We start from the raw sequence: 27,166 nt of genomic DNA, 5'->3' as shown, positions 1-27,166 counted from the left end.
GGAATCCTGCCCAAAGCCACAGGATCCCAAAGCTGGGTAGGCTTCTCCTCCACCACTATTGTACATCTCTTTCTGGTCAGCTCCTGTTTGCCTGGTTGTCATGGTCCCCAGCAGACACATCAGATCCACAAGTGCTTAAGTCAATGGACTCATGGGTAGGGAGATGTGGAGAAGAATCAGAAGTATGGATACTGGTAGATAGCTAGCTTCCAAATCATTTTCCCTGGACAAATAGAGAAACTGAGGCACAGAGTTTTGTTTTTCCCCCTAAGACACTTGAAGACACCCAACCCACCAGTTATGCTGGGACAACCTGCCGTAACATTTTGGAGGCCTGCTGAGTGACCCAAGCTGTGGTCTGAAAGAACCTATCTGCAAACAGGGACCTACACAGAACTCTCCAAAAGGACTGCTTGCCAGCAGTTTTCCTGGAGAGGGCCCAGATAGAGCCATAAATCAGGCATTGCAGCTTCTGGTGCAGTGCAGGGCCCAGCACCAGGGCCCAGCAGCTCCCTATGGTGGCCCTGGCCCTGCAGGGGGAGGGACTTGCAAGCCAATGCTGAGCTGAGCTGAGCTCAGATATTTCCAGCTCAGTGAGATCTGAAGGCCAGACTGGCCCCGAGTGCTGCCTGGTGATCACCCTGCAGCTCAGTGCAAGGAGAGGCAGGAGGAAGGAAGGCCTCTGGCCCTGACTCCTGAAAGCAGGAGAAAGGGAGACCAGAAGCAGGAGGCTTTTGGTCAGGAAGGGCCAAGTGGGAAAGATCAAAGGGAAACGTTGACAGTTCAGGGCAGGACAATGACAACTCACTGACAAGGTAGCTGGGTGGCATCATAAATGCCACTTTGTGGACGATGTCCCCTTTTGTGACAGTAGTTGAAAATACTCTGGTACAGAGCAGGGAGCAGAGACTCCAGGCACTGAGGAAAGAAACTGCCGGTCACCGTATCCCCAATACAACCTGACTGGGGTCCTAGCCAGCCCCATTTCACAGAAGAGGTAACCCAGGCCTGAGTAACATGCAGTGACAATGACAGTGCGCATAGCTCCATCTCAGCACCTGGAGAAGTCACCTTGCCCCTGGGTTCCTAGCGCCAGCAGGGAGGGGGGTTCCTGTTCTACTTCACGTACAGCGCCTTGAGTGACATTAGCCCTGAGAAAACAGCTGTTAGGGATGAAGGAAGCCAAACCCTCAGGGCAGAGAGAGGAATACCAACCCCGTGGTCTGATCCAGCTTTAGTGTCTCTGGAGGTAACAGGCCCCTGGAAGCCACTCCGGTTCCCTCAGGAGAAAAACGTCCAGGGAGGCATACCCCTTGTTTGCCCAGCCTCCCCTTTCCCTGCGCTTAGAGCGGCCAGGCTCCACCCCCCCCCCCAGCTTTCTCTAGGGGAAGAAGGGCTGTCCATGGAACATGGGGGGTAATGAACATTTAGGTACATTCATGATCTGCCGGACAGGCAGATTCTCCTCCAATTGTCTAGTCATGTTTATTTTCAGCAGTTTCTGTCCAGTGAGGAGTATAAAGACTTTCCTGTTCACAGCGTGCATCCTGACCACACTAACCCTCCATACCCTCTCTTCTCCCAAGTCGTGGCAGTCCTCTTCCTTCTCCATGCTGCTTCTGCTTCCGTGTTATATATAAATGATTTTACGTGTTTACAGAAAGTGTAGGACCCAGGACTGGGGCCGTGTATCAGGGACGAAGAGCTCACGCTGCTGTCCCAGAGGACGGGAGTCCATGTCCCAGAACCCACACGAGGTAGCTCAGTGGCCTCTGACTCCACCTCCAGGGTTATCTGATTTCTATGGCTTCTGTGGGTATCTGCACTCATGTGCGCATATCAACACACACACGCGCGCGCGCGCGCGCACACACACACACACACACACACACACACACACACACACACACAGAGGCACGCACACATTATTACAAACAATAAAAATAAACCCTAGGCCTTGGTCGGCACACCCTAATCCCAGAACTTGGGAGGCAGAGGCAGGCAGATTTCTGAGTTCAAGGCCAGTTTGGTCTACAGAGTGAGTTCCAGAACAGCCAGGGCTACACAGAGAAACTCTATCTCGAAAAAGCAAAAAAAAAAAAAAAAAAGGAAAAGAAAACCAGTCCTCCAGGTAAGTTCCCAGGAGTGACAGAGCTAGACCATGTGACAGCTCTACTGTGGCTTGTTGCAAAGCCTCCATGTTGCTTTTTCAGAGACAAGGCCTCACTGTGGAGCCTTGACTACACTGGGACCCACTCTGTAGAGCAGACAGGCTTGAACTCACAGAGATCCACCTGCCTCTGCCACCTGAACACTGAGATTAAAGGCGTGCTCCACTTTGCCTGGCTTGGCCATACTTTACAATGTTTTTGTGACAGGCTGACTGAGACATGATCCCTATATTCAATGGTGGGAAGTCAGTTTCCTGGATTTTCATATCTTTAGTAACAGTATATAACTGCCACTGCAATGGATTTTTAAAATTTCCCAACCTTCCAAAGAAACCTCAGTCCCCTCACTGTGGCTCTAGATAACCACCCTACAGTATTTCATCTAGACTTGCTTATTCTGGATATGTCACGTAGAGTCATATTCTATTCGAGTGCCTTTTGAACAAGGCACTTTCTTTCCCCTGGACGGTGCTGTGGATGGGACCTACAGTCTTCGCACGCTGGACGAGCTGCATCCCTACCCCTCAGCACGGCTAGCACCATTCCCTTGATGGAAGAGGCTTAGACCCATGACATAAATCAATTGAGGATCTTGACCAAACTATGATAAAGGTTTAAACTCAGGGCCATCTGAGCCCAGAAATCCTCTTCTTTCTGACCCTAAAGTTAGGGAGCCCCAGTGGAGGGGGGCCTTTGCCTCCACCCCCAGCTCAAGGCCCCAGCCCTAAATCCCTCCATTGTATTGAGGTGTCTGTCAGAAAAAATCCAGGCCCAGTAGTGCACCTGACTTCGTCACAAGCCCTGTTCCCAGTCCTTCAGCTCTGCTCCCTCGTTTGAAGCTCTCCTTAGTTGCTGACCCTTCTTGGCTGTGCATGCTGTCCATGCAACATAGAACAGCTCGGCCACTCGGTGGAGGGGGAGACTGGCATCCTGGGAAGTACCTGATGCCACCACACTGAGTGGCCCAGCACAACAGGGGCCAAGGAAGGGAAGGGACACTGCGCTATTTAAGTCAGCTTGCTGGGGCGAGTTCCACATCCGGGGGAGCAGACACTCCGCCAGCACCTCCTGAAGTTAGGCTTTACCTCCCCCACTCTTACAGGCCTGGAGAGATGGCTCAGTGGTTCGGAGCACTGGCTGCTCTTCCAGAGGATCCAGACTCAATTCCCAGCACCCACACGGCAGCTCACAACTGTCTGTAACTGCAGTTTAGAGGATCCAACATTCTCACATATACATGCATACATACAGACAGACAAAACAGACAGACGTGTAGGCAAAACACCAATGTACATGAAATAAAAATAAATTAAAAAAAACTTTTAGAAAGTACTTTTGTGCTTTTATTATTAGAGTTCCTAACGAGGAGAGATTGTCTTCATGGCTGCACCCCAAGAGCTGAGCGCTGCCTGAAGCAGAGTTCAGGAAATTTCATCTTCTAAATCAAGAGTTCATTTGAGGGTTGGTCTGTGCTTAAGGCTCTGGGCCCTGCCCCAGCAACAAACACACAAAAAGAATCGTGGCAGATTAATTATTGCTACCTAGAGGTTAAGGCAGGAGGGTCAAGAGTTTAAGGCTAACGCAGACTACATCATGACACCTTGTCTCAAAATCTAAATCAGTTTTCTCCACCCCTCGTACTTATGTGGAAGCCTGGCCTGTGGTGTAGAGCTGTAATTCCAGCCTGGAGGAGGGGGCTCATCCTGGAGTCTACTGACCAGTTAGTTGAGTTAGCAAACTCCAGGCTCAGTTGAGAGACCCCCTCTCAATAAAAATGATGCAGAGAGACTGAGGAGGACACCTAACATTGACTACTGGTCTCCACAGCCATGTGTATACAATGTGTGTGTGTGTGCGCGTGCCTGAAGCAGAGTTCAGGAAATTTCATCTTCTAAATCAAGAGTGCGCGCGCGCACACACACACACACACACACACACACACACACACACAGGACAGTTTAGCACCTTGTCTCTCCTGAACAAGAACCTTCATGATCCTGCAGTTTTTCTCACCTGAGGGGCATGGTGGCAGATGCATACTTTGCCCATGGTGCTTACTAAAAGCTTAGGATAGCCACCCCAGTGCCATCTCTCTATCCCCACACAGCTAGGACACTCCCCCCAGGGGCCAGCCTGAGATATGCTAAAAGTTTCTTTAATATCACCCCAGGCTGGGCAAGGAACACCTGAAGCCTCAGAGGTCAAGATGGCCTGAGCCCTAAATCTGGATCTTCCACACCCTCACTAGGACTCTACCTCTCCTCCTCCTGACACCATCATGGTCCCAGAAGGAGGGGCTAGGCACCACAGACACCCACTTGCCACCAGTTTTGTTTACCGAGAGTTTTCTCCCCAAATCCCAGTAACACCAATGGTTTCCACGTGGGGGGGCTAGAAAAGGGGAAATCATTTGAAATGTAAATAAATTATATCGAATAATAAAAAAAAAAAAAAGAAAAAAGAAAAAGGCGGACACTAAGACCCAGAGAGGAGAGGTACCTCAGCACCTGGCAGAAGTGGCAGTGCTGGCTTTCAGCTTTGGCTCAGTCTGACCTCAGGGGCGGGGATGGGGGAGGTTCTAGATGGTGCAGGAAGCAAGTGTCACAGCCACTGCAGACGTTTGAAAGCATCTGCCTGTTGTCACCTGGATCTGCTGAGTGAGGCAAGAAATGGATGATCATTAGACATTCTCAGACCTGGGGAAAGAGCCTGTCTGGCATGTACAAGCCCAAGGGTCATCGCCAGGCGTGAGGGAGGTAGGGGAGGCAGACAGAGAGAACAAGTAAGGAGGAGGGGAAGAAAGAGAAACACTCAGAGGATGGATGTTGCTGGATCTCAGGTGGTCTTATTATCCAGAAAGTATTCAAGATGGAAGGGTGGTTGGGTATCTCAGTGGTTGGATACGTGTCTAATGTGTATGAGGTCTTACATCACACACACACACACACACACACACACACACACACACACACACAGTGGTGACAGTGGTGGAGACTGATGGTACAAGCCTGTAACCCCAGCACTGCTTCCCAGGGTTCTATTGCTGCGACCAATCACCCTGATCATAAACAAGTTGGAGTTTATTTCAGCTGGGTCTCAGGACACGCTGCATTGCTGAGTGAAGTCCAGGCCAGAACTTGGAGGCTGCAGCTGATGCAGAGGCCATGGAGGAGGGCTGCTCACTGGCTTGTTCCCTGCGTGCCTCTAGGCTGTTTAGCCTGCCTTTTCATAGACCCCAGGACCACCAGTCCAAGGATGGCACCACCCACTGTGGGCCGGGCTTATATCAATCACTAGCTAAACAAATGCACTATAGCCTTGCCCACAGGCCGATTTTGTAGGAGCATTTCAAGTGAAATATCCCAGCATCTAGTCACTAATGGCCACTCGTGCCCAAATCTTGGGTCTCTCGATATAAGAATCACCCCCTGCTCTCACAGGCTCATGACCTAGGAAGGGTCAGAAGACACAAGCAACATGGACTCCAGTATATGCCATTGTCTAGATCCCAGGATGAGAGCAAGACACACTGTGCCAAGGAGAAGACAACATGGACGATGAGGACGGCATCCTGGCCAAAGGCCAGCTCTCGAGACGGGCAGCGGACAGCATGGTCTTCCAGAGTCAGGCTGTGAAATTTCCGATTCCGGTTCTGTATTTGGCAGCTGCTGCTCTCGCAGTGCTGAGGCTGGGACTGAGAACCTCAGCAAGCTCAGCAGCAGCAAGCACTCCCTCTCCCCCTGAGCTGCACTCCCCGCCCATGCTCAGCCAGGGACTTAACATTTTTCCATCCCAGAGGGCTCTCAGCATCACTGTGCCATCTACATGAGGTAATGTGTGCCCAAGACTCAGCAGCGTGGTCACTTACAGGGACCAGATGCAAAGGAACTTCTGCTTTAGGGACATTAGCTCAGAAGGGGCATCCCTGGGACCACTTTGGAGATTCTGATCTGGATAATCTAAAGGATCCAGGGACTTGTCACCAACAAACAGTCCTGAAGTGGGATCCGTAAGAATGTGTTTTGGATATATGTGTGTATATGCATGACTCGTTTGGCCCTGGTGGGCACCCGTAGTCAGAGAACCTTCAGGAGTCCGTTGTTCTTGCTTCAGACCTCATTGAGGTGGGGGTCTCTCTCAGTCCTGCTGCAATGGAGCTAACTCCACCCTGGCTGGCTTGAGAACTGCCTTCTGATTTTCCTGTCTCTGCCTCCCTTGCACTTTGTTGCAGAAGAACTCAGAGTAAAGATTCCCGCCACCACATCCCAGCCTCTGCATTCAGCTTTGTAAGGATTTCTTGGGATCAGATTTAGGTCATCAGGCTCCCCAAGCCATGTTCTCAGACCGAATTTTAGTTTTTAAACTAAGCCAAGTGCGGCGTCTCATGCCTATCATCTTAGCAGTAGAGAGGCTGGAAGAGGAGGAAGTCAGTTTCAGGCCCTCCTGGGCTCCACAAGAGACTTTGTCTCGAAACAGTAACAAGAAAAAATTAGAGCTGCAAGTGTAGGCTCTGGGGTAGAGTCCTTACCAGATCCCAACATCTCTCTCTCTTACACACATACACACACCACACACACATATACCATACACACACACATATACCACACACACCACACCATACCACACACACTATACACACACACACACACACACACACACACACACACACACACACAAACCAATCAGTAATGGTTTCCACCAATCGCCCCTCACAGACAGCAAAGACTTCAATGGCTGTTCTGCCTCCTCCTTCCTCTGCCGCTGACAGCTCACAGTCATAGCTCAAGCGCCCACTCTGGTCCCTAGCCAAGGCCCCAGTAGCTCCCCTGGCACACAGTCTTCCACATTGGCATCTCTTGCCTCTGAGCAAGAGCCTCTGTGCTGTCAGACTGTCTCTGTCCTCACACAGTCCAGCTACAGAGTGATTTGGTCAGAATGTGCTGTCCCGGGAAGGGCTAGCTTCACATTCACCTTGAGCTGCAGAGCCTTTAGTTCTTGATTTCAATGAGGCTAATGTATCCAAGGCCATCTTCAAACTTGTGACCTGAGGATGACCTTAAGTTCCTGCTCCTCCTGCCTGTCTCCTAAGTGCTGAGACTACAGACATCCCGCGCCTGCCTGGGTGTGGAGGAGAGGACCAGTGGCCATCCCTGGGCTTCAAAGTCCAGTCTTGCCTCAGTGACCTGTAGTTCAAACTTGACCACCAGGGATGAAATTTTCTTGTTTCTTGTTTTGAAGACAGGCTCTCGGGGCTCCTGTCTCCAGAGGTCCTGAGTTCAATTCCTAGCAACCACATGGTGGCTCACAAACATCTGTAATGGGATCCCATGCCCTCTTCTGGTGTCTGAAGACAGTGACAGTGTACTCCTACATATAAAATAAATCTTGAAAAAGAGGAAGAGAAAGAGGAAGACGAGGAAGAAGGAGGAGGAGGAGGAGGAGGAGGAGGATACGATAGGCTTTCACTATATAGCTCTGGCTGTCCTGAAACTCACTGTGTGAACCAGGCTGGTCTCTCTGCCTCCCAAGTGCAGGGATTAAAGGTGTTTACCACTCTGCCTAGTCAGGAATAAACTTTTCATCTAACTATTATTAAATTAATGATTTGAATATTGAATATTGAAATTAATTATTTCGAGTTCCCACACCTCTCTCTAAACTCTGACATTGGCTATTCTGGACTGCGGACTTCCTCCTCCTCTGGCACAGATGAAGTGGTGTGGACCTGCCCCCCCCCCCCCCGCCCCGCCCCCAGCTCCTCTCCCTGCAACCTTGCCAACATTCTTTCTCTGACCTCGGAGTCCTACTCTGCAGGACCCTGCAAACCCGGCAGAGCTGCTGCCAGTACCACACAGGTCAGCAGCCGGAACCGGCTGAGGCTGCTCAGCTGCTTCCTTAGTGACTCAGAGGTACACGGTGAAAATCAATCTCCCGCTCGCCAGTCACTTCTTTGACTTAGGCGTCTCCGGGACGGGCCGTATCAGAAAGCTGACCCCATCATCATTTTGACTTCCTAACTATGCCACCTGGGAATTCTCCCTCTCCCATGCCTCCCAAGACAACCCAGAGGAAAGAGAAACCTAAAGGCAGAAAACACAAAGCCAGTTCTCAACAACCCTTGCTCCCAAGGTGTCAGAATGACCCACGGAGCAAATCCTCTAGCCAGTGCAGGGACCGGAGAGGTGCTGGCTCCACAGGGCCTTTTTTTTTTTTTTAAAGATTTATTTATTTACTATATTTAGTGTTCTCTGCCTACATGTATGCTGGTGTACCAGAAGAGGGCACCAGATCTCACTATAGATGGTTGTGAGCCACCATGTGTTGAACTCAGGACCTCTGGAAGAGCAGCCAGTACTCTTAACCTCTGAGTTAGTTATCTCTCCAGCCCAAGAGCAGAGACTCTGTGAAAGTGGAAGCATATGTCTGTAATCCTAGAACTTGGGAGGCCGAGGCAGAAGGATGACAAGTTTGAGTCCATCCAGTCTATGCTATATACAGAGTTCAAGGCCAGGCTAAGCCATGTAGTAATATCCTGCTTTAAAACAAAACAAGAGGGCTGGAGAGATGGCTGAGCAGTTAAGAGCACTGACTGCTCTTCTGAAGGTCTTGAGTTCGAATCCCAGCAACCACATGGTGGCTCACAACCATCCATAATGAGATCTGACACCCTCTTCTGGAGTGTCTGAAGATAGCTACAGTGTACTTACATATAATAAATAAATCCTTAAAAACAAAACAAGAAGAACTCAGAGGTTAAAAGCACAAGTATCCCTCCAAAGGACCCACGTTCAGTTCCCAGGACCTACATGGGACTACATATGCACTACAGACAAACATGCACAGAAGACACTGTGAAATCAGAAAAACAAAACAGAACAAAACAGGTAAGACCAAGAGTTGGATGTAGTTGAGGGGTGGAGCACCAGCCAGCTAGGAAGCAAAGGCCTCTGCGCTTGACTCTTAGCATAAAAAATAAGTAAGTAAGTATGTAAACAAGACCGCGTTCTCTGTCCATAGACCACACGTTTCACGTGTGCTCTCCAGGTAAGGAGAGTTCTAAGAGCTGCAGAGGACCCTGCCGAGCAACCCCACTGAGTCACTAGACAAAGGTTCCTGGGGACAAACTAACTGCCTCACTCCGAAGCTCAGCACCCACAGTGCAAAAACCACTCAACCAAAACAGCTCAGAATAGCGGTGAGCCAGACCCGTGAGCCCACCACCAGCAACCAGCCTGTGAGGCAGGATTCCCCACAGCAGCGTCCCAGGGCTTCAGAAGTGTGCGCCCTGCATGGAGGGTTACTGAGGGCACTGGGCAGCCCAGAGGAGGAAGGTTGGAGCTATGAAGGGAGGGTGAAAACTGCACCTGGTTCTGTCTTTGCAGCTTGCTCCCTAACGTGGATAAGGGTGGAGGGGCTGCCCTCTCCTTACTACAAATCGGATCTGCAAAAAGAGGACACATCTTAGGAAGAAGAGATTACAAGGACAGAAGGACAGAAACCAGGGAGAACAAAGGAGGCACATCCCAGAAGAAGCAGGAGAGCAGAGAGGAGGTGGAGGAGATGGGGGAGGGGAAGGGGTGGATGGAGTAGAGAAAGGATGGGACATGGGGCAGAGGCAGAGGATGTGGGGTGTGACGGCCACCAGAGAAAACAAACTAGCAGACGTCACAGGCATGAAATTGCTAAACCAAAAAAGGTGAGTCTACAGGGGGCAGTGGGTGTGGCCTGAGCCTCCGCAGAGGGGACCACGCAGGGGCTGGGTGATACCTCCCCCAGCGCCCTGCAGAGCTGACTGGAAGCTGCCCACATGCTTGGGGCTGAGACGCTCCTGAGGAGCACTGCTGACACTTCCCAAGTCCTTGCTGGGCTCCTACTGCAAGCAACCGTTAGTCCGAGGCCTGGTGGAACCAGCAGGGTATGCAATGGACAAGTACTTCCCCATCTAAACCTTTCACTGTGTGAGAGAGGACAAGGCACACCTTATTTAGAAGAAAGAAAAACAGCTGGGCTGGCGAGATGGCTCATTGGGTAAAGGTGCTTGCACTTGCTGCCAAGTCTGACAATCTGAGTTCAATCCCCAGACCATGCATGGTTGAAGGAAAGAACCACATTATTCTCTGACCTCTATACATGTGCAGTAGCATTTTTTTGCACGTGTACACACACACACACACACACACACACGCAATAGATTTTTGAGAAAGAGGAAAAAAGCATTTGAAGTAGATACATGGGTTCAAGGTCAGTCTCAGCTATATATGAGTCTCGGGCCAGTGGAGGCCTCCCGATATGAGGAGAGGTGGGTGGGTAGCTTTCAGTGCTGAAACCCATGTGATGTAAGGAGAGTGACAAGTTCTCTGACCTGCATTCTCATGCTATGGCATGTGTGCAGCACCTGCACTCACATACACACATGTATGTAAGTAGGCAAATATGTAAGGATCTGAATGAGATTTCCCCCATATGTCCGGACATGTGAATACTTGGTCCCCTGTTGGTGTTTATCACAGCAGCAGAAAAGCAGCTGGTGTGAGACGTGATGCTCTTTTTTAATGGGAGAAAGAATGCTTGGCTCGAATGTGGGCCTGAATTCAACACTAAAAACGAAACATAATCCAGGATGTACAGATGCTGACCGCAGGACTCTCGGCAGAAGCCAGCCCTCTCCCCAGTCTCAGCTCCAGAAAACTGCCAGCCCCCTTTAGGGGCTTCTCATTCTCCTGCCTTCAGACATCTGGGCTCTGCCGTGGAGGAGACATGGGTATGTGCAGAACTGCTTAGGTCTGGATGATTTAAGACCCTGGGTTCTATCACTGAGTTAACTCAGATAAGACAATCTCTCACTCAGGCCTTGGTTTACATATCTGTAAAATAGGAAGAAAGGTCCCTGCACTTGTTAATGCTTCTGTATTAGCAAGGACGATATACTGTGAAATTCTATGCTGTGCACTGGGAGCTGAGGGCCCTGCTTCCACCACAACCTCCTTCTTCTGACTTGCCAGCAATACTGAATGAAAGGAGTGGGGGCAGCAGTGCCTGCTGGGAAGACTGCAGCTTTATCCTTCATCCTGCAAACCCTGAGGAGCACCAGCCACAAGGTCCACTGAATGCTGGCAGAAGCTGCCCCCTTCCCCCCCTCTTCCTCTGCCAAGGGTGAGGCACCACTCTAAGTCCTTCACTGTGGGCCACTGCGCCTTTCTCCAGGAGATACTCAGCATGTATGTTTGGCTCTGGAAGATCCCCAGGGCTCTTCACAAAATGGAAAGACATGTTCTAACAACCCTAGTTAGCCTACTTAGTCACAACAGCCCCTGTAATCTAAGCTGACCTGAAACTCACTATATAGCCAGCCTGATCTTGGACTTACAGCAATCCTCCTGCCTCAGCCTCCCAAATCCTAGAAGTGGTAAGTCATCACACCTGGCTTCTCTTTTCCTTTTTGTTGGAGGAATGTCCATTGCATTTGTTAGCTTTTGTAACTGGGACTTACAGAAAAGGGGGTTCATCTAGGCCTGTAGTTTGGGAGGTTCTAGTCCAGGATCAGTTGGGCCCATTGCCTTGGCACTGTATGTGAGGCAGCGTGATGGAGCGAAAAACAAAACCAGACAAACAAACAAACAAAACATCCCTCAATTCACGGCCAGAAAGAAAAGAGAAATGAATTTTCAGGCACGAGGGTGCACACCAGCAACCCTAGCCCTTCAGCAGGAGGATCAGGAGTTCAAGGCCAGTCTGGGTGACATAGTGACACACTGCCTCAATGAGCCAATAAATCTGCCTATAATGCCAACACTTGGGAAGCCAAGAAAGGAGGGCAGAATATAAAGCTAGCCTAGGCAAGATCTGTCTAAAAAGAAAACGAGAAAGCATCCTTGAATAACTTTATGTCAGCGTGACACAAGTTGTCTGAAATGAGGGAATCTCAGCTGGGGAAATGCCTCCACCAGTCTGGTTATAAGGCACGTCCTTAAGTAGTGACTGACGGGGGATGGCCCACCTCATGGCCAGTGGTGCTGTCCCTGGGCTAGTGGTTCTGGGTTCTATAAGAAAGCAGGCTGAGCAAGCCATGGAGCAGGGAAAGCCAGTACGCAGCACCCTCCATGGCCTCTGCTTCAGCTCCTGCCTCCAGGTCCCTGTCCTGACTTCCTTCAATGATAGAGTACAATGTGGAAGTGTAAGCCAAATAAACCCTTTCCTCCCCAGCTGGCTTCTTGGTCATGGTGTTTCATTACAGCAATAGAAACCCTGACTAAGACAGTCATCAACAGCAAGAAGGAGAGAGAGAGAGAGAGAGAGAGAGAGAGAGAGAGAGAGAGGAGGAAGAGGAGGAGGAAGAAGAAGAGAGGATAGAAAGGAAGATAGAGAGGAAGGGAGGAGAGAAAGGGAGGGGGAGAAAGTTGAAGAGGAGAAGAAAGGGGAAGAGGAGGAAGAGGAGGAGAGGGAGAGGAAGGAACAGACCTGGAACTCATAGCCTCCTTTGGGAGCATGCCTATAGTTTCTGAATACCTCTGCACAGGATTTCATTGCTTAAAACCTTCACCATCTTCCTATGGCAACTTCCTGGGTACTAAATCTCTAACATGGAATATTCAGGATCCAAATCATACATAGCATTAAACATCTTAAAGGTACCCTGGGACATTCTGGGCTGAGATCTTGGAAGAATTGAGAGTTATTCCTAGGAGACACCTGGGAGGGTGGGCTTACTGGGGTCAGTGGCGCCATCATACAATGTCACCATCATCCAATGTCACCATCATCTAATGTGTGCCTAGCACACGCAGAAGAGGCTCAATGGGCAAGGAAAGAGACAGGGATGCAATTAAGGGATGGATGGATGGGTGGATGGGTGGGTGGATGGGTGGGTGGGTGGATGGGTGGGTGGATGGATGGGTGGGTGGGTGGATGGGTGGCTGGAGAGATATGTGTCTTGTTCACTGCTAAATGTTAAGAATGCTGAAAGGAAAGCAGAAGTTATTTGAACTGAAAGGTCTTAGAAAAGATTCACATGTAGCCTTGGCTGTCCTGGAACTCACTCTATAAGTCAGGCTGGCTTCAAACTCACAGAGATCTGCCTGCCTGCCTCTGGCTCCTGAGTGCTGGGATTAAAGGCATGTTCCACCACTGCACAGCAAACAGAATCATTCTTAGTTCTCTCTGGGTCATGTATTTTGCTAGAGAACTGATTAGAAATCATCTATCTATCCACTCACAATGACAGATTCGGAAGCACACTGGCAGGGATTCGTACTAGGGACCTGGGGACCACAGAACTCCTAGGACACGTGACAGACTGGGAAGCAGCACACAGGCAGGGATTAGCACTGGGGACCACAGCACCCCAGGAGGGGATAATGACCTAGACTCAGGGTGAAGGGAAGGAGGCAGCTTTCTGAAGGTGAGTCTGAAGGACTGACCAGGATTCCAGCATTCATGACAATCTTACACCCACACCTGGTGCCTCTTAGAAGCCACATGTTACCTTCACCCCCCACTCCTCTCATTCCTGTGTGCTGTCAACTGCTTATCAGACTTCTCATCCCCAAGAAGGGCATGCGCATTCTGCAGACAGCTGAAGAGACTCAAAGGAACAAGGATCTAATAGCAAAATTCCAAGCAGAATGGAAGATAAATGGGGAAGCCATGTGGGTGTAAGGGGGTAGAGGTCTGTGACCAAGCCCCCTCCCCATGACATTCTGCAGTGCCTCACACAAGCCACTCACCCCAGCCTTTCAGCAACACCTGCCTCTGAGCCTTTTCTGCCCCCTGCTAAGAGCAGCATGCCTGGACCTTTAAGTTGGGAAAATGCTTCATCATGTTCTGCTCCATCATGAAAATCTAGAAACCCCTCCCCCTCCTCCCTAGTGCACTCTCCTTCCAGTAAAACGTGGTTAAAGGGACAGCGCCACCACTTCCGTAGCTATGAGGGTCAGCCTGCAGTCAGGCTGGGGATGAGAAGCAGGCAAGGAAAGAGATAGGCAGGGGTCTCTTTTAGGGAATCTGTCAGTTCTCATCCTGGGGATCCCTCCAAAAAAGAAAACCACAGTAAACTGGGGTGCAGTGAGGCTTGAGGTATTGCCTGGGAGAAGTTCTGATATGAAGAAGTCTACACTGCTTCCCAGAGCTTGTCAGTGGACACTGGAGTGGGGTTCTCTCTGCTCTGGGGAAGAGGGGGTTTACAGGGAGAAAGAACTTCACAGAAAGCCAGGCACTGGATCGGACAAGCAGGGTGGGTCACTTACATACAATCATAGGTCGCTTCGAGCCCCTGTCATATGACTCACCCATTCCTCCCCAGTACTGCACAGAGGGACTGCTTGGAAAAGCTACGAACCCTTCCCTACTCTGAAAGGCATAGATTAACCCTTCCCGACAGAGTAGGTGCTGTCCGCAGTGCTGAAGCGATAGCAGGGTCCCGGCGGCGGCGCGTACACCGCTTTTGACCAGAAAACCAAACCAAGAACGAGTCATTATAACAAAGCCTCTCCGCCACCCCCCGCCCTTTCCCCTGAAGCCTCAGTAGGGCTCATGATGGAGGTCGGTGGACCTTGGTACTGAGAAACCACGGCACCAATTCCTCGGAGCATGAAGGAGGATGCTTATGGCAGTATTAGTTGTGGGAATAGGAGTGGGATGACAAGATGAAACAGAAGAGTCGGGCAAGGAAGGGAAAAAGACAAACTTCTGGGGTGAGGGGAAGTGGGTACCATTCCGACTGGCAATATGTGGGTTCTTCTCCCCAAATTTAGCCATAGATTTCCCAAGTTCGAACCCCTAGGGGGTACATGGGGGCTTGGAGTTGCATCTTGTCTCTTGCACACAAGGGAAAACCAAACAGCTGGAGAACACAGTTTGTACAAGGTCATTCAGCTAGCGAAGCACAGAAGCTAACCCCACCCTTCACCCTGTTTGCAGAACTTGTCTTGGGTGTTGAGGGTTTTGCTGTCTACTCAGGGACCCCCTGCTTCTTCGCAGACAGTTTTCCTTGCTGGGCAAGATGCAGACTCCACTTTCCAGTCTTGGCCACTGGAGTTTTTAGAGAGCATCAAGTTCCTCTCACCCAGCGCCCCCTTTCTCCCTCTGCAGTGTTTTCCATATTCCCTCAGGGTAGCTCTGCAGTCCTTTCAAACTCCACGTCCCCCCCAACCCCCACCCCGAAGCCAGCTGTAGGGTTCCTTAGGCCCCTCTGGGTGGCTGTAGTATCTGGGGAACACTGCGCCTCCAGCTAGAAGGTCCCCATTTATCCTCAGTAGCATCCATCATACAACCCCATACAGAATCCCTTCGTGGGTGGCCTCAGTCTACCCTCCTCATCTCAAGGTCCTCTCTAACTATTAGGGAACCCTGTGTTACTTCTCAAGCGGGGGTGTCCTCTTAGTAATCACTGCAGTCTCCCACTGCTTCAACCCAAAGGCGCCTTGACCCATCCGTTCTGCAGTCCTCTCCCTATTTCGAGTACCCTCTCTTATTCTGAGGGTCTTATTCTGACCAATAGGGTCTTCCGACATGCACCTGGAGGTCTCCACTTGTCCGCTCCAGAAGTCCTTTACTCCTTGGTCTGACCTCGGGAGGCTTCACTGACGATGCGTCGATTCCCCTTCACTCCTGGGTCCCCCCCAGCCCCGCCCCTCTCACTGCGGAGAAGCCGGTCGGCCCGGGGCCGCGGGGGAGGAGGTGGAGAGGGCGGGGCCCTCCTCCCCAGCCCCCCACTGCCGAGGGGCCGGACCGGGCCACCGCGGATATAAAAGAGCCGGCATCCCGGAGCTGCCGCAGTGCTGCCCGCCCCGCCCCGGCCCCGCACTCCCGCTCCGCCGGCGGCCGCACCTGCTCCGGCCAAGCCATGATGAGCTTCGGCAGCGCCGATGCGCTGCTGGGCGCCCCGTTCGCGCCTCTGCACGGAGGAGGCAGCCTGCACTACGCGCTGAGCCGCAAGGCAGGCGCGGGCGGCACGCGCTCCGCCGCCGGCTCCTCCAGCGGCTTCCACTCGTGGGCGCGGACATCCGTGAGCTCCGTGTCCGCCTCGCCCAGCCGCTTTCGCGGCGCCGGCGCCGCCTCGAGCACCGACTCGCTCGACACCCTAAGCAACGGCCCGGAGGGCTGCGTGGTGGCGGCGGTGGCGGCGCGCAGCGAGAAGGAGCAGCTGCAGGCTCTGAACGATCGCTTCGCGGGCTACATCGACAAGGTGAGGCAGCTCGAGGCGCACAACCGCAGCCTGGAGGGCGAGGCGGCGGCGCTGCGGCAGCAGCAAGCCGGCCGCGCCGCCATGGGCGAGCTGTACGAGCGCGAGGTGCGCGAGATGCGCGGCGCCGTGCTGCGCCTGGGGGCGGCGCGCGGGCAGCTGCGCCTGGAGCAGGAGCACCTGCTGGAGGACATCGCGCACGTCCGCCAGCGGCTGGACGAGGAGGCCCGGCAGCGCGAGGAGGCGGAGGCGGCGGCGCGCGCCCTGGCGCGCTTCGCGCAGGAGGCGGAAGCGGCGCGCGTGGAGCTGCAGAAGAAGGCGCAGGCGCTGCAGGACGAGTGCGGCTACCTGCGGCGCCACCACCAGGAGGAGGTGGGCGAGCTGCTCGGTCAGATCCAGGGCTGCGGCGCCGCGCAGGCGCAGGCTCAGGCCGAGGCTCGCGACGCCCTCAAGTGCGACGTGACGTCGGCGCTGCGGGAGATCCGCGCGCAGCTCGAAGGCCACACTGTACAGAGCACGCTGCAGTCCGAGGAGTGGTTCCGAGGTGCGCGGGAGTGCGGGGTGGGAAGGGCTCGCCCCCTTCTGGCGGGGTAGTGAGACGCCTGTGGGTTCACCAGCGAGGACGGTGGAGGACGCCTCTCAGAAGTAGCTGGACCCTCTGAGAAGTGCATGCCAGCTCACAAAATAGCGGTTTTACTCATTCCCTCCCTGGGGGCGCCCCAACTCTGGATTTTCCTTTAGTTGCCACCCTCCACATTATTTGTGTCTGTACATAAACACCGGGGCCAACCCCTGTCCTCCACACAGTTAGACAGACCCCGGATTCAGACCAGGCTCCCATCTAAAAAGGAGCAAGCCCCTTCTTAGACCCAGGGTGTCGGGTATCTAGCAGCCGCTGGCCGTGCCAACTTTGGCCGTGCCAACTTTGCTCACCTGTCTTTGACCCTGCGCAGTGGGTGGAACAGGAGTGTTCTGCTGACACCTATCAGGCACCGTCCCACTACTTGCTCAGTGCATAAAGTCTCGCCTTTTAGTAATCTACTGTGTAAAAATGAAAGCCATTTATTTTCACGCCCTTTCTAGCCAGTATGGAACCAGCATGTGGCCCTCACGACTGAGAATGGCTGAGGAAGCCTCTGTGTTGTTTAATATCCCCTACCTCTTCCCCAAAATGTACAGGGGTTCTGAGTCAGCTAGACTGCAGTTGCCCTGAAACCCTGCCCAGTAGCTGCAGGGTGACCTTGACCAACACTGGCCTCTCGTTCTAGTTTCTTTTGGGATTGGGCCATAGAGTAACTGGGCTTCTTAGTGTCAGCTGCAGAGTCATCACTTGAGTGGTTTTTAAGTCTTTGCTAACAGCAGGGAAAGCTGGCAATGCTGGAATTGGGATGGTTGGAATTTCCCTTTTCATGTTCCACGCCTTTGCAGTGTCAGTCCCTTCCCCCATCTCTGCAGTAAGGCTCCTCCCAGAGGGGACCTCTTGTCTTCTTTATGGTTTGCCCTTCACCAAGCAGAGCGAGCACACCAGGATGTGTTCCCACCAGCTGGCCTCTTTCTTTCTACCAGGACTCAGCTCTTGGATGTAGTATGTTCACTTCCGGGAGATTAAGACCAATGTCTGATTTCCACTGGCCTGGACAAGGTCTGAGAACCAGGTGCCAGTTGGTGGCAGAGGCTGCACTGGCTCTGGAGCTGTGGTGCTAGACAAGGAAGTCAGAAGAGGAGGGACAGGCTGGTTCACTGGCCTTGTGCTCCCCTATGACCTTGGACTCTGCAGAAATCTGCAGTGACGTTACCATGGCTACATTGTAACTGATCTCCAGTCCCACAGTGTTCATGCCTGGAGAAGTCACAGGGATATTAACTTCTTTCCCAAGTCTGCACACCTCAGCTCAGGGTTAGGCCTCATGCTAGTTTTCCCATCTGAACCCCTCAGTGCAGTGTGCCAGCCCTTTGTTAAGGAGCTCTGCCAGGCACTGGGACCATGAATGGGGGCTTCTTATCTCCTGAGTAGTTTATGGATCGAGTCGAGGGAGACACAGTCTGTTTTTTGAAGCCATTTGAATCCTGCCACTCACTAGCAGGGTGGCTTTGGACAATAACTATGTGACCATCATAGGAAAGGGTGTATCAAACATCCTGGCACCCAGTAGGTCTCCAACCCATGCCACTTTTCAGATTGCAACCTAAGTTTATATGTTGCTAACCCTGTGTCCTGATTCCATCCCTACTTAGTGAGGTTGGACCGACTCTCAGAGGCAGCCAAAGTAAACACAGATGCTATGCGCTCAGCCCAAGAGGAGATAACTGAGTACCGGCGGCAGCTGCAGGCCAGGACCACAGAGTTGGAGGCGCTGAAAAGCACCAAGGAGTCTCTGGAGAGGCAGCGCTCTGAGCTAGAGGACCGTCATCAGGCAGACATTGCCTCCTACCAGGTGACTAGATTAAGAGTGCTCACAACCTGGGGGACACAGCTCAGTGGTCAGCGCGTGAGGTCCTGGGCTCCGTCTTAGCACCTAATAAAGAATTTATGAAGTATAACTGCTCAGCATGATCTTGGTTAGAGTAGGCATTCTAGTCACCTGGGTCCGTGGGTGTGGCCTTTGCACAGCTTTGGAAGATTTCTTCAGCCAAAAACAGCCTGAGGAGAAAAGTGTCACTTTCCTAGAACCTGATAAACGTGATAGCCGCAGCCTGGCACCTGGAGAAACATTAAGAAGTGAAGGGTCTTCGTGACATTTCACTTCAAGGCAGTGCTTCTCAGCCTCCCGATGCTGTGACTCTTTCTTACGGGACCCCAGGCTGGGGTGACACCCAGCCATAAGATTATTTTCATTACTATTTCTTTTTTTTTTTTGAGTTTCTAATAATTTTTTATTCATCAGAAATACATAAGAAAATGGGGTTTAAATGAAAATTACTATAAAAAGTGAAAAGCATAAACAAAAATTAAAAGCAATAACAATAATTTATAAAATCCATAATATCCATATAATAACATTAATTTATAACATAACAAATAGCAAAGCAACAAAAAGCAAAACATCAACCAAAACTCTAACAGCCTGTTTCTTCTCTTGGACACAGGGTGGCACGTTATTCACCTCAGTTCTCTCCTCATTACTATTTCTTAACTGAAATTTTATTAGTTATGAATCACAATGTAACTATTTTTTGGAGAAAGAGATTTGCTAAAGCCCAGTGAGAACAGGTTGAGAACCACTGCTTTAAGCAGTGTGCAGGGAAAAGACGTTTCATCTGTGTTCAGTATGCTTCTGGGTGTTCTTGGGCTTGCCAGGTAATCAGCTAGCACACACTTGCCTAGGGTTGACACTTGCAGGCACTTTTGGAAAGAACAGAAAACAAAGTAGCTAAGACTGCCCTAGCCCCAGGCAGCCCTGTGGAATGTACCGCCCCGCTACACCTCAACCTTTCAGGGAACATCTTCTAAGACACGTGTAAAAGTTCACCCATCATTCTGACTGAGCCCGTGTCTGTTGTTATTTCTTTCCAGAACTTTCCTCAGGCTGAGACTTTTGCTTCCATGACTGTACATAAGCACATTGAAATTTTGACAGGGTGGGGCTTTGTCCCCAGCCAGGTGGCTGAGCAGGGTAGCACCAGCTTACCTGGAACTGAGAGCCAGGTACTAGATGACAGATGACTCTCCTGATCTGTCGTCCCACAGGACGCTATTCAGCAGCTGGACAATGAGCTGAGAAACACCAAGTGGGAGATGGCTGCTCAGCTCCGAGAATACCAGGACCTGCTCAACGTCAAGATGGCCCTGGATATCGAGATTGCGGCTTACAGGTGAGATGGCCCAGGAGCCTTAAGGCAGTGCAGAGCCAGGCTTTCCCTAAAGTACCAAGCCTTCAGTTTCAGGCTGTGTTTGGGTGTCTGACCACATTTTAGAGAAAAGAGGTTTTTTTTTTGGTCTTTATTTTGTTTTGTTTTTTTAAAACACATCTTACTAGGCAGCCCTCTCGGGCCTTGAACTCACAATGTAGACCATGTGAGGTGGTCTCTAGATCTGGGAGACCCACCTACCTCTGTTTGCCAAGTGCTAGGATTAAAGGTGTGTGTCACCACAACCTAGCTAAAGACCAGAGTATTTCTGTTTATTTTTCGTGTGTGTGTGTGTGTGCACCTGCATGCACACACATATGGAGGTCAGAGGACAGTCTAGGGGATTGGCTTTCTGCTTCCACCATGTGGTTCCTGGGAACCAAACTTACCAAGTCCTTGGGCTTCATGGCCAGTGTGTTTACCCACTGAGCTGCCTCATTGGCTCAGGAGTGACTTGTTATCTTCTGATGGTGACTTAAAGCTCCTTCTCTACCCCAAAGTCAGTTAGTCAGAAACTAGCTTTGGAAGAAAAGAGGTGCTTAGGTAGTCAGACACTATTATAGTCCCACCCTTCGGAATTTCTTAGCTTGCTGGGCCTTCATCCCTTGCAAAATTAACAGAAACAACATCCAAACCATGGGTTGATGGGAGCTCAGCCAGCCCACTGAATGGTAGTCATGAAAAGACCAGTTCTCAAAGATGAGACGTCACAGTCTAGCAGGGCTGACATCTCGAAGGCCTCTCCTGCTTGGTGGTCCTTGGCTGTCCACCTCCTGGCTCTGCTCTAATCTTGGTACTCAGTGTAGTACAGTAGCCAAGGTTCAGAGTGATCCTAGAGATAAAAAGACAGATCCTGCCCCAGGCTGTAGATTAAGATCTGCAGTTTAACAAGACCCAAGGTAATCTATAAGCTGTTAAATTTTGGAAACCACTGCCATGTGTGGTGGTACACCACTTGGGAGGCAGAGGCAAGCGGATTTCTGAGTTCGAGGCCAGCCTGGTCTACAGAGTGAGTTCCAGGACAGCCAGGGCTACACAGAGAAACCCTGTCTCAAAAGGTAAGCACTGTTCCAGGGGAAACCCCTAAGCTTCCACTGAGCAGCGCCCACCCCACCCCGCCAGGCCCTTAATATTCAGTCTGTTACAGAAGCAGCCCTCTGAGGTAAGGACTCTGGTGATCAGACTTTTACCAATGAGGAAATGAAGGCCTTTAGCGTCTGGGTAGCTTGGATAAGGTCACCACCTTGTGAGTAGCCAAGTGAGAGGAGAGATCCCAAAGAATGGCTCCAAAAGGAGACAGGACACTCTAAATGGCATTTAGGAACCCAGTCAGCCTGAATGTGTACGTGCGGGCTTCCTTGTTCCCTTCAGTCATGGGAGGGGTTTATGTTTTATGTTATTGTGTGTGTGCAGGGTTGTGTGTATGGGGCGCATGTTCTATACAACATTCAGGAGTCATTCTCTCTCTCCAAACCCAGGGACTCATACATACTGGACCAGCAATAACCACCGAGATATAACCCTAGACCTCTCAACTTTCTCTTGAATTTTTCTTTTTGGGGGATGGGATTGTTTGAGACAGGGTTTCTCTGTGTAGTCCTGGCTGTCCTGAAGCTTTCTCTGTAGATCAGGCTAGCCTCAGGATTACAGAGGTCCACTTGTTTCTGCCTCCTAGGTGCTGGGATTAAAGGCATGCCTGACTTAGGTGTTAGTTGAGAGACATGGAGTGTAAGTTTTGCCAACGTAGGGGTTTTCTGTTGAGGGCCATGCTTTAGGGAGAAGGTTCCTCCCATACGCAGCAGTGCAGCCCCCACGAGGGTCAGGCTTTGTAAGCTTTACCAGAATACTTCATGAAGTAGCTTTCTCCACTCTGAAAGTGCTTCCTGCCAAGGCTGTGACTCAGGGCAGAGTGTGTGCTAGCATGACTCCATCCCCAGTACCATCAAAAAAGAAGTAAGTTCAAAATGTCTACTAGTAATGAAAATGAAAAACCTGAAAACAGAGAGGGAGGAAGAGAAGAAAAGGGAGCAAGGGAAAGAAAGTGGGGGTTCTGCCACTGATCCATTCTCTTCATTCACCAAACCCTGTCCCTCAATGCACTGGGCCTCAGAAAGGCAACCAGGATTGCAGCTCTGAGTTACCGTGTATCCCATTATCCACCCCACAGGAAGCTCCTGGAAGGTGAAGAGTGCCGGATTGGCTTTGGTCCGAGTCCCTTCTCTCTTACTGAGGGACTCCCAAAAATTCCTTCCACATCCACTCACATAAAAGTCAAAAGCGAAGAGAAGATAAAAGTAGTAGAAAAATCCGAGAAGGAAACTGTAATTGTAGAGGAACAGACAGAAGAGATCCAGGTGACGGAAGAAGTGACGGAAGAGGAGGACAAAGAGGCCCAAGGGGAGGAAGGAGAAGAGGCAGAAGAGGGAGGAGAAGAAGAAGCAGTTACATCTCCCCCTGCAGAAGAGGCCGCATCTCCAGAAAAAGAAACCAAATCTCCTGTGAAAGAAGAGGCCAAATCGCCAGCTGAGCCCAAGTCACCAGCTGAGGCCAAATCTCCAGCTGCAGTGAAGTCCCCAGATGAGGTCAAATCTCCAGCTGCAGTGAAGTCCCCAGATGAGGTCAAATCTCCAGCTACAGTGAAGTCCCCAGCTGAGGCCAAGTCGCCAGCTGAGGCCAAGTCACCAGCTGAGGCCAAGTCACCAGCTGCAGTGAAGTCTCCAGGTGAGGCCAAGTCTCCAGCTGAGGTAAAATCACCAGCGGAGGTAAAGTCTCCAGCTGAGGTGAAGTCCCCAGGTGAGGCCAAGTCTCCAGCTGCAGTGAAGTCCCCAGGTGAGGCCAAGTCACCAGCTGAGGTAAAGTCACCAGCTGAGGTGAAGTCTCCAGCTGAGGCCAAGTCACCAGTTGCAGTGAAATCCCCAGCTGAGGCCAAGTCACCAGCTGCAGTGAAGTCCCCAGGTGAGGCCAAGTCACCAGCTGAAGCCAAATCTCCAGCTGAGGGCAAGTCTCCAGCTGAGGGCAAGTCTCCAGCTGAGGTGAAGTCTCCAGCTGAGGTAAAATCTCCAGAGAAGGACAAGACCCCCGTGAAGGAAGGAGCAAAATCCCCAGCCGAGGCCAAGTCTCCCGAGAAGGCCAAGTCCCCTGTGAAGGAAGAGATCAAGCCTCCAGCTGAGGTCAAATCACCTGAGAAGGCCAAGAGCCCCATGAAGGAGGAAGCAAAGTCTCCTGAGAAGGCCAAGACTCTAGATGTGAAGTCTCCGGAAGCTAAGAGTCCAGCAAAGGAGGAAGTGAAGCACCCTGCAGACATCAGAGATCCTGAGCAGGTCAAAAGTCCTGCCAAGGAGGAGGCCAAGTCCCCAGAGAAGGAAGAGGCCAAGACTTCTGAGAAGGTGGCTCCCAAGAAGGAAGAGGTAAAGTCCCCTGTGAAGGAGGACGTAAAAGCCAAAGAACCCCCAAAGAAGGTAGAAGAAGAGAAGACACCAGCTATGCCAAAAACAGAGGCGAAGGACAGTAAGAAAGACGAAGCTCCCAAGGAGACCCCAAAGCCCAAGGTGGAGGAGAAGAAGGAAACTCCTACAGAAAAGCCCAAGGACTCTGCAGCAGAAGCCAAGAAGGAAGAGGCTGGAGAGAAGAAGAAAGCAGCGACCCCGGAGGAGGAGACTCCTGCCAAGACGGGTGTGAAGGAAGACACACAACCCAAAGAGAAGCCAGAGACAACCAAGATAGAAGCAGAAGACACGAAGGCCAAAGAACCTAGCAAGCCCACAGAGGAGGAAAAGCCAAAGAAAGAGGAGGCACCTGCAGCGCCAGGGAAGAAAGACACCAAGGAGGAGAAGACCTCAGAGTCCAAGAAGCCTGAGGAGAGACCCAAGACGGAGGCCAAGGCCAAGGAGGAGGACGACAAGGGCCTTTCCAAAGAGCCTAGCAAACCCAAGGCAGAAAAGGCGGAGAAGTCCTCTAGCACAGACCAGAAGGATAGCCAGCCTCCAGAGAAGGCCACAGGGGACAAGGCCGCCAAGGGAGAGAAGTAAGAGGACAAGCGGAGCACGCAGAATAGCCAAAGAAACTCAGGACAGTCCCAGTACTCAAGGGTCGGCGTAATAAATTTTATTTCTTCCTTTCCCTCTGTAAGAAGAAACACCGCTTAGATGCCGGTCCTGTCCTCACCAAACAGGAATTTCTATTAGGATTAAGTTAGCAAGAGAAGATAACCCTGAGCCCTGCCCCCCACGCCGAAAGCCCTCCCCAGGTGATGGACGATTATGATAGCTTATCATAGCTGAACGTGATGTATGCTGAACGCTACGCGTAAAACACGTGTCTAAAAACTGCCCCCTCCTTTCCGAGTAAGTGCATTTATTTCCTGTATGTCCAACTGACAGATGACCGCAATAATGAATGAGCAGTTAGAAATGCATTATGCTTGAAACGTTGTAACCTATTCCTGAATGCCTTCTTCTTTTCCAAAGGAGTGGTCAGGCCCTTGCCCAGTACATGCTCCGGATAAGCTGCAGCAGGCGAGGTAGGGTGCTGGCCACTGAACCATGCCAGGGTGTACTCTCCACTGAAGTCCACTTTCAATTGCTTCCATGCAATAAAACCAAGTGCTTCTGAAATAAAATTGTGGCTGTTCTTATGTGTTCTCTTCCTCTGGGAAGGCGAGAGGCAGGGGGCGGAGGTCTAGACATCATATCAGCTCTAGGCTGGTGGCCTAGGACTTCATTCCTCAGTGTGCTCTGTGGATCACCTTCATCAGCGTCACCTGAGAGCCTTAGAACTCACAAACGGGGCTGGGGAGCTGGCTCAGGGGTTAAAAGCATTGGCTGTTCTTCCAGAGGTCTGAGTTCAATTCCCAGCAACCACCTATAAGGGGATCTGATGACCTCTTCTGGCCAGTAGATGTATATGCAGCAGAGCACTCACGGTAAATAAATGATGATGGTGGTGATGACGTCACGTGATGGTAATAATAATAAACTCCACAGACTCCTGACTGCACACCATTGACATCGCAGTCTGAGGGAGGTGTGGAAAGTACACATCTGGCCAAATCCCAGTTTACCCTAATGAACACTGATGCTGAGATACTGGGAACACTGGGCCCCCCAGGAGGATGTCGAACGGTCCATGGACTCTGCATGCTAGATGAGAAGTACCCATGGGTAAGGGGCCACACGTGGATAATTCATCTGTTGTGAAGACAGTGACAGCTTCTCAACAGTCACCTAATTTACATTCAATGTGCTTCTCTGGGCATAGATTTTCTTTTTCAGTATGCACCCCACTAGCACCCCTTTTTATGTTTTTATTTTTATTTTGAGACAGTGTCTTGCTTAAATACACAGGATGACTTTTGAACTCATAGTTTTGTCTCTGCCACCCAAGTATCTGGAGTTACATGCACGCACCATTGTGCCTAGCTCTGGAGATAATTTTGAAAGCTACACGGTCCTCTTGCAGGTTTCCATGGCATCCTGACTGTTAAGGCCTCGTATGGTGGGACTGCCGAGGCCCGTTGTTCTGTGTGCACAACACCTCTCCTGGGCACTGCCTCTCTGCTCCTGCCCCCACGGATGGCTCTTAGCTATCCCGTCTAATTTCCCTACTTTTGGCCAGTCATAGGACTAGCTCAGAAAGGCCAGTTGAGCTCTTTTCTGGGATTTTAAACTTGGGACCAGAGTAGCTGGTAGGGAGATTAGAATAGGAAGCCATGGGCAGTCATGTTTCCAGACCTATAGTAAGATAGTGTGAGACAGGGTAAGATGAACAGGAACAAAATACCTAGAGAGCTATGGTGGACTTCTGATGATCCAACCCACCGCTTTTGGCCATTCCTCAAAGTGATCAATCCCTTTCTTTACCAAACTCCTCCGGTTACAACCCTGCTCTACGACCAGAAGAGTTCTGAATAATGCAGTGACTGAAGGGGGCATTTTTGTTTGTTTGTTTGTTTGTTTTTTGTTGTTGTTGTTTTTTGTTGTTGTTGTTTTTTGTTTTTAGCTGAGCACTGGCAGTGGCAGCACCTTCGATCCCAGCAGAGGCAGGTAGGCCTGTTTGAGTTTGAGGCCAGCCTGGTTTACAGAGAAGTTCCAGGACAGCCAGGGCTACACAGAGAAACCCTGTCTCAAAAAAAAAAAAAAAAATAGTAATTGTATGCTAGTGACAGAGTGACAGAATGGTGACACTTCAGGGAGTGAGCAAGGTACCCTCTTTCCGTACCCCAACATTATATTCATGGTTAACACTCCAGATAGACAGACACCCCACCTCCATCTGTCACAAAGATTGAATTATTTAAAGGATGCCAAGACAGGTTAGGGTGGTCACCTTTAAGTAAAGATTGTGTGTGTGTGTTTGTCACAGTCTCGCTTCCACCTCCCGAGGGCTGGATTCTAGGCTTGCACCTTGGCCCCTGGAAAATAATCACTTAAGTTATCAACGTGATCACTGTCTGAAAGCTGAGCTGCCTGCCCCGGGGAGGTCAGACATCCATACGCCCTAGCACGCAGCCACATCTGAACATAAAGTGAGAATCTGGAAGGCAGAAAAGCAAAACAAAACAAAACAAACCAGAACAATAAACAAAACCCCAGTCCTTATCACAGGCATGAGCCTCCACACCTGGCTCTCCCCATCTGGCTTGCCTAGAGATGTTACCGTCATCTGAATGCTCCAAATTTCTTATAAAGATGACACAGCATGGTGAGAGATAGCCATACTATGTAAATGTAATGTATACTCCAGTCTATGTGGGCATCTTTCTTTTGACACAGGGCCTTGTGTAGTCCAGGCTAGCTTCTAATGCTGTATGATTGTAGAGAAGGCCCAAGTTTCCAACCTTTCCCCCTTAACCTCTCAGGGGCTGAGGTTACAGGTGTGTACCCCTGACCCTGGTTTATGTAGTCCCAAGGACCAGGTCCAGCGCCTGTGCTCTCGGCCAACTAAACTACATCCTTAGTTCTATTTCTCA

The 27,166-nt window shown here is 50.9% G+C and overlaps 1 protein-coding gene across 1 annotated transcript; it reads left to right on the top strand.

Annotated features, from left to right (window-relative positions):
- Positions 1–15,967: 15,967 nt before the first annotated feature.
- On the top strand, positions 15,968–24,794 carry Nefh (neurofilament heavy chain). The gene is made up of 4 exons (XM_052199380.1): positions 15,968–16,894; positions 18,586–18,785; positions 20,039–20,163; positions 22,367–24,794. The coding sequence occupies exons 1-4, from the start codon at positions 16,012–16,014 to the stop codon at positions 24,225–24,227; spliced, it is 3,069 nt and encodes a 1,022-aa protein (XP_052055340.1). The 5' UTR covers positions 15,968–16,011; the 3' UTR covers positions 24,228–24,794.
- Positions 24,795–27,166: the final 2,372 nt, after the last annotated feature.

The sequence above is a fragment of the Apodemus sylvaticus genome, chromosome 11 (genome assembly GCF_947179515.1).
Source record: "Apodemus sylvaticus chromosome 11, mApoSyl1.1, whole genome shotgun sequence".
NCBI lineage: Eukaryota > Metazoa > Chordata > Mammalia > Rodentia > Muridae > Apodemus > Apodemus sylvaticus.
Note: the sequence above shows the minus strand (reverse complement) of the source record. Positions and strands in the feature narration are given on the sequence as shown.